The sequence below is a fragment of the Prunus avium genome, chromosome 7, assembly GCF_965620075.1.
Source record: "Prunus avium chromosome 7, drPruAviu1.hap1.1, whole genome shotgun sequence".
Lineage (NCBI taxonomy): Eukaryota > Viridiplantae > Streptophyta > Magnoliopsida > Rosales > Rosaceae > Prunus > Prunus avium.
Window position 1 is genome coordinate 16,814,856 of NC_142290.1, and position 7,609 is coordinate 16,822,464.

The 7,609-nt window shown below is 41.1% G+C and overlaps 1 protein-coding gene across 1 annotated transcript; it reads left to right on the top strand.

Moving 5' to 3' along the window:
* Window positions 1-3,679: 3,679 nt before the first annotated feature.
* LOC110766709 (uncharacterized) lies at window positions 3,680-7,338 on the top strand. The gene is made up of 3 exons (XM_088244556.1): window positions 3,680-5,110; window positions 5,375-6,360; window positions 7,233-7,338. Exons 1-3 carry the CDS (start codon window positions 3,680-3,682, stop codon window positions 7,336-7,338), a joined length of 2,523 nt encoding a protein of 840 aa, XP_088100682.1.
* The last annotated feature ends 271 nt before the right edge of the window (window positions 7,339-7,609 follow it).

Sequence of the window (7,609 nt, forward strand, 5' to 3'; positions counted from 1 at the left end):
ATCGAGCCCAAAACTTGGGCAACATCATAATATGGTGGGAGGAGTCATTTGGTGAGTTTTGAGTGAAATCCAATCGCAAGAAGTATGGAATACACCAACCACTCCAATTAGGAACGAACTGCCGTTGAACTTGAATTGTCCAAATTCTCACACCTATTGATTTCGGATCGAGCCCAAAACTTGGTCAACATCATAATATGGTGGGAGGAGTCATTTGGTTAGTTTTGAGTGAAATCCAATCGCTAGAAGTATGGAATACACCAACCACTCCAATTAGGAACGAACTGCAGTTCAAATTGAATTGACCAATTTCTCACACCTATTGATTTCAGATCGAGCCCAAAACTTGGGCAACATCATAATATGGTGGGAGGAGTCATTTGGTGAGTTTTGAGTGAAATCCAATCGCTAGAAGTATGGAATACACCTACCACTCCCATTAGGAACGAACTGCCGTTGAACTTTAATTGTCCAATTTCTCACACCTATTGATTTTGGATCGAGCCCAAAACTTGGGCAACATCATAATATGCAGGGAGGAGTCATTTGGTTAGTTTTGAGTGAAATCCAATCGCTAGAAGTATGGAATACACCAACCACTCCCATTAGGAACGAACTGCCGTTGAACTTTAATTGTCCAATTTCTCACACCTATTGATTTCGGATCAAGCCCAAAACTTGGGCAACATCATAATATGGTGGGAGGAGTCATTTGGTGAGTTTTGAGTGAAATCCAATCGCTAGAAGTATGGAATACACCATCCCCTCCACTTCGGAACGAACTACCGTTGAACTTGAATTGTCCAATTTGGAACACCTATTGATTTCGGATCGAGCCCAAAACTTGGGTAACATCATAATATGGTGGGAGGAGTCATTTGGTGAGTTTTGAGTGAAATCCATTCGCTAGAAGTATGGAATACACCAACCACTCCAATTAGGAATGAACTGCCGTTGAACTTGAATTGTCCAATTTCTCACACCTATTGATTTCGGATCGAGCCCAAAACTTGGGCAACATCATAATATGGTGGGAGGAGTCATTTGGTGAGTTTTGAGTGAAATCCAATCCCTAGAAGTATGGAATACACCAACCACTCCAATTAGGAACGAACTGCCGTTGAATTTGAATTGTCCAATTTCTCACACCTATTGATTTCGGATCGAGCCCAAAACTTGGGCAACATCATAATATGGTGGGAGGAGTCATTTGGTGAGTTTTGAGTGAAATCCAATCGCTAGAAGTATGGAATACACCAACCACTCCAATTAGAAAGGAACTGCCGTCGAACTTGAATTGTCCAATTTGGAACACCTATTGATTTCGGATCGAGCCCAAAACTTGGGCAACATCATAATATGGTGGGAGGAGTCATTTGGTGAGTTTTGAGTGAAATCCAATCGCTAGAAGTCTGGACTACAAACACAACTTGTCCATTAACGTCATTGACTTTAAAACAAGAAATTGTCCAGTTAAGAAAAAAATAAAATAAAATAAAGTAGGAAAACCAAATAGAATCAAACATCGTTACCAATCCCCGGCATCGGCGCCAAAAACTTGTTGCTTCGATTCAGCTGCACCAAAATAGATTCAGCTGCATCCTCAACTTGTGATACTCGCAAGTGCACGAGCCGTTTGGTAGTATAGCATATGTAAGTGCGAGGTCGATCCCACGAGGATTGGTGATTGAATGATCCAATTTGTTTCCCCTACACAAAATAGAAATGAAAAAAGAAAATAAATAAAACAAGAAAGAATGAAATAACTCAAGCAAATAAGTTCCCAAGTTCAATTAGATTAATGGATTGATTCTAGCTAAAGTATGATTAAGCCATGGTGTTTGGTCATAACCTTGTGTTCCTAATTCCCTAATTTGATCATTTGTTGTCTAACCTAAAACTAAGCATTAGGAACCCATTAAGCATAGAAGAACAATTTAAACAACCAAGCATGTATCTAATCCCTGTTTTCGAATGTCCATACATACTCTTCTTATTCATAGTTCAATTCGAATTAAAGCATGGTGTCTACTCTTAATTCAAACCAAGATAGCTAACATGCAAGCCTAAATGGTGATCAATCATTCAAACTAGCCTATTAACTTATAAGCATAATGAATAAGAACAAAAATCATAATTGAAACTTGGAAACTAATTAAACTTGAAACTTAAGAAAGAATGTACATTACAATGAAAAGTAAAGTGAAACTAAGAAAAACTTGAAGGAAAATTTAGTAAAAACATTATTGTTACAACAATTGACAACTTGAAAGGAAACTAAGAGAATTTGAGGGAGAGAAGGGAAGGGAGCTCTAGAGAAGTGTTTGAGAGCTCCCCCCCTTGGGGTGTGATTTGAAGCTTGAAGGCTTCTCTATTTATAGGGCTAAGAGGGAGGAACATCATGATGGATTCCCACACCATCCTTCATCTTTTGCTGCTGCACCTCAAGCATCTTCACATGGGTTCAAAGGTGATCAGTTGTGGCTGCCTTTGCTGCCAACCCATGTGGTTGCCTTTTGGTTGCCAACCCATGTGGTTGCCTTTTGGTTGCTGAAAAACGAGTTTTCTGAACCAGTCTTGGTGTATGAAGGCCAGAGGTTTCAAAACGTATCTAATGGTGCTCAAATTTGGATATGTTATACTAGACACCCATTGGAACAAATTCTATGAAGAAAGTATTCCCATCGGAGCAGTAGAAGTATGCGTTTTGGCCCTTGCAAGTTGGCTGCCGAACAGAGACTGGAATTGACTTCATTTCATCTTTTCTTTCCTTTTTGATTCACATGCATGCCCATGCTTCCTCTTTCAATTAAAACCTGATTTCCAGCTCCAAAGTGATCTGCCAATTCAATTCCCATGTTCAAAGGCTGAAGCAAAATGCCTCTCATCATTCCTCATTCTTCTCTCTCTCCTTTCTCTTTGCTTCCCATGCATGCACATGCTTTCTCTATAATAACTCCAGCATGTACCAACTTGCTCATTCAGAAATTCATACCTGGAAAGCCTCCCAACTTCACTCATTATGTTGGGTACAAGGTCAGTTGCAGCTGGGGTGAGGCACATGGCTAAAAGGAGGCACATGACTAAATGCTGGCAGCTGCAAATCTTGCTGAGCAAGGTTGGGTGTTGGACGGGCTGAGCACTCCACAAATGTCCAATTGGGCTGAAATTTGGATATGTTGTAGTAGACTCCCATTGGAACAAGTTTCATGAAGATCTTCACCTCATTCGAGCCCCATAGCATGCTGATCCAAGGCCAAGAAGTTGACCTACGAAATTGGGCTGGAAAGGGGTTGTAGCCAAAATGTGTTTGTCTTTAAGCTCATCTTCCTCATATGCCAATCAGCCCTTAACATGCATGGATTGCATCAAATGTTATCTCTTGCTATCTTAACCTACAAAACACACAAACATAGGTAAGTGACTCAAAATAAAGAGAAACTAAGAAAAATCACTAAGTAAAGAAGGCATGCAAGTGTATGAAATTATGGACTTATCAAAACAGAAAATGGATTAAAAGTACAAGTTTAACTCAATAACATCACCAAATCATAAGCTAGAAGGGTACAAAATGATATACAATTATGAACCGATCAAAGATCCAAACAAGCATTTGAAGGAATTCGAAGTGGTATGTTCAAGCATGACACCAATCAACGTGGATAGCAACATTCTAAAGATGAAAGCCTTTCCATTCTCTCTTTTGGAAAAGGCTAAGGATTGGCTCTTTGAGTTAGCACCTGGAACCGTCACTTCTTGGGAAAGCATGAAGAGCGCATTCTTAGAAAAATTCTTCCCAACTTCAAGAGTCATTCTTTTGAGGAAGAGAATTAGTGGAATTCAACAAGGCCCGGGAGAATCCTTCCCAGCATATTATGAGCGTTTCAAGACTTTAGTTGCATCCTGCCCACAACATCAAATGAAGGAAGAGCTTTTAATTCAATATTTCTATGAAGGACTACTTCCACTCGAGAGACAAATGCTTGATGCTTCAGCAGGAGGTGCGTTGGTTGACAAAACACCAGTTGCAGCGAAGATCTTAATCACAAACCGAGCCTTGAATGCACAACAATACGAAGGAGTTGGAGAAAGAGATCATACACGGCCAAGTCAAGTTAATGAGGTAAGTGCTATTTCAGAACTTCAATCTCAAATGGCTAATCTCACTACTCTTATTTCACAGGTTGTTGAAGGATCCAAAGTGCAAGGAAGTAGTACTTGTGGCGTGTGCTCTGTGCAAGGACACCCCTCTGATCAATGCCCTCAATTAATAGAGAATGGGGGATGGGAAAGTGCCAACGCCATTGGGTATCAAGGCCACAATCAGCCAAAGTATGATCCATACTCCAACACTTACAATCCGGGCTGGAGAGATCATCCAAATATGAAGTGGAGGGACCCTCAACAAACTCAACAACAAGGCGGATATAGACAGCCACCTCCAGGACTCTATCAGAGGCCATTCGCACCACCACTCCCACCACAATCTGCCCAACCAAATTCAGGTACGTCTTTGGATAATGATAAAGTTCTTCAAGTACTAACCTCTTTGACTCAGGGTTTGCAAAATCAAGCCAAAGAAATGGGCGAAGTGAAGAAGCAAATTGGGCAAATGGCGGAATTCATGGGACAGTTCAGAGAAGAAGGTAAACTACCTAGTTCAACCATCGTCAACCCAAAGGGAGGTTTTGAAACGGCTAAAGCTGTCACCTTGAGAAGTGGTAAAGAGGTTGGAACCAATCCCAAAACTTCCAAACAAAGCCAAAAAGAGGACGAACAGCTGCTGCCCGAAGGAGACGAGATGAACAAGGCCACGGCAAGGGAAGAGCAACCCTTGTCGCAGCCTTCTAAGGCTCCTACAGCACCCAAATCGGGTAAGGTTGGTTCGAATTCAATTCATTTTAACCCCATTCCACCAAATGTGCCTTTCCCTTGCAGGTTTATGCAATCTAAGAAGGAAGAGAATGAAAAAGATATCTTAGAGACCTTCAGGAAAGTACAAGTCAATATTCCCCTTCTTGATGCAATAAAGCAAGTTCCAAAGTATGCTAAATTTTTGAAGGAGCTTTGTACAACAAGGAGGCGGATCTCGAACAAGGAAGTGGTACAGGTAAGTGAGAATGTTTCTGCAGTTTTGCAACGTAAGCTGCCACCTAAATGCAAAGACCCAGGTAGTTTCACAATCCCTTGTGTTATTGGTAATACCAAGTTTGAAAAGGCCATGTTAGATTTGGGTGCTTCCATTAATGTCATGCCATACTCAATTTATGCATCTATGAACCTAGGAGAGCTTAAAAACGATGGTGTTATAATTCAATTAGCCGATCGTTCTAATGCATATCCGAAAGGAGTCTTGGAAGATGTTTTGGTGCAGGTTAATCATTTGATATTCCCAGCAGATTTCTATGTGCTTGAGATGGAAGATTCGGCCCATTCTACACCATTGCCAATCCTACTTGGAAGACCCTTCATGAAGACAGCTCGCACCAAGATAGATGTGTTCAAGGGGACGTTGACAATGGAATTTGATGGCGACATAATTGATTTCAATATCTCTGAAGCTATAAGGTATCCTATTGATGATCATTCTTGCTTCTCTATTGATGTATTTGAAATTTTGGCGCAGGAATATCATGAATTCCTAAATAGGGATGCTCTTGAAACAACCATTGCTAAAGGAATTGGACTCAAAACCAACATGGCCGAGCCTAATCATGCAACAATTGGCGAGATGGTGGCTGCCCTTGAGTCATTGCCACAACTTGTTGGTAAGCCAACAATCCCAATTCCAATTTCCTTTTCTACTAACAAGTTGTTACCTTCAGTAATTCAGGCACCCACTCTGGAGCTTAAACCATTACCAAATCATTTGAAGTATGTCTTTTTGGGAGATAAAGAGACATTGCCAGTCATAGTCTCTTCATCACTCACGGCAGTAGAGGAGGAGAAACTGGTACGGGTGTTGAAGGAATACAAAGCAGCCATTGGATGGACCTTGGCCGATATCAAGGGGATAAGTCCTACAACATGCATGCATCGCATACTTTTGGAGGATGGGGCCAAACCATCTCGAGAGGCTCAACGCCGACTCAACCCTCCAATGCTGGAAGTTGTGAAGAAGGAGATTATCAAGCTTTATGATTGTGGAGTGATTTACCCAATTTCGGACAGTCGATGGGTTTCACCGGTTCAAGTTGTTCCAAAGAAATCGGGAGTCACTGTGGTGAAGAATGAAGAGAACGAACTTGTGCCTACCCGTATCCAAACAGGTTGGAGAGTTTGCATCGATTATAGGAAGCTCAACGCCACCACAAGGAAGGATCACTTCCCTTTACCGTTCATCGATCAAATGCTTGAAAGGTTAGCTGGTCATTCATTTTATTGCTTTCTTGATGGGTATTCTGGATATAATCAAATTGTCATAGCTCCGGACGATCAAGAGAAGACCACTTTTACTTGTCCATTTGGTACCTTTGCCTATCGTCGAATGCCATTCGGTTTATGTAATGCACCGGCCACGTTTCAAAGATGCATGGTAAGTATCTTTTCAGATTATGTTGAGAAGATTATTGAAGTCTTTATGGACGATTTTAGTGTTTTTGGTGATTCATTTGATGATTGTTTAGCTAATCTCACTTTGATATTGGGACGATGCATTGAAACTAACCTTGTTTTAAATTGGGAAAAATGTCACTTTATGGTAAAACAAGGCATAGTTTTGGGTCATATAATTTCAGAAAAGGGAATTGAAGTTGATAAATCAAAAATAGATCTTGTACGCTACTTACCCTCCCCCACTTCGGTGAGAGAGGTTCGTTCTTTCCTTGGACATGCAGGATTCTATAGACGTTTTATCAAAGATTTCTCAAAGATTGCAACACCCCTGTGTCGACTCCTACAGAAGGATGTGCCATTTGTGTTCAATGATGAATGTGAGAAGGCATTCAATCACCTAAAAAAACTGCTAACTTCAGCCCCCATCATAGTTCCACCAGATTGGAGTCTTCCTTTTGAACTGATGTGCGATGCCTCAGATTATGCAATAGGGGCTGTTTTGGGACAAAGGAAGGACAAGCAGCCGCATGTCATCTACTATGCCTCACGGACCTTGAATGACGCTCAATTGAACTATTCCACCACTGAAAAAGAACTCCTTGCTGTTGTGTTTGCTTTAGATAAGTTTCGCTCTTATTTACTTGGAACTAAAGTCATAATTTATTCTGACCATGCAGCGTTGAAATACTTGCTCATGAAGAAAGAAGCCAAACCAAGGCTTATTCGATGGATGCTCCTTCTCCAAGAGTTCGACGTCGAAATCCGAGACAAGAAAGGAAGTGAGAACGTGGTGGCTGACCACTTAAGCCGTTTGGTGCATGATGAGGAGCCATTACCTATCCCAGAATTATTTCCAGACGAGCAGCTGCTGTCCATTGAGGTAAGTGAGCCATGGTATGCAGATATTGTGAATTATTTAGTGTCTAAACAAGCTCCAAGCACACTAAACAAGCACCAACGTGATAAACTTGCAAAGGATGCACGGTTTTATGTATGGGATGACCCGTACTTGTGGAAATATTGCCCTGATCAGATTCTTCGTAGATGTGTACAT

Coding starts and splice junctions, on each gene's coding strand:
- LOC110766709 (XM_088244556.1), top strand. CDS start 3,680: ATGAAAGCCTTTCCATTCTCTCTTTTGGAAAAGGCTAAGGATTGGCTC. Junction 5,111..5,374: donor CGAACAAGGAAGTGGTACAG/GTAAGTGAGAAT, acceptor GTTTTGGTGCAG/GTTAATCATTTGATATTCCC. Junction 6,361..7,232: donor ATCGATCAAATGCTTGAAAG/GTTAGCTGGTCA, acceptor CTGACCATGCAG/CGTTGAAATACTTGCTCATG.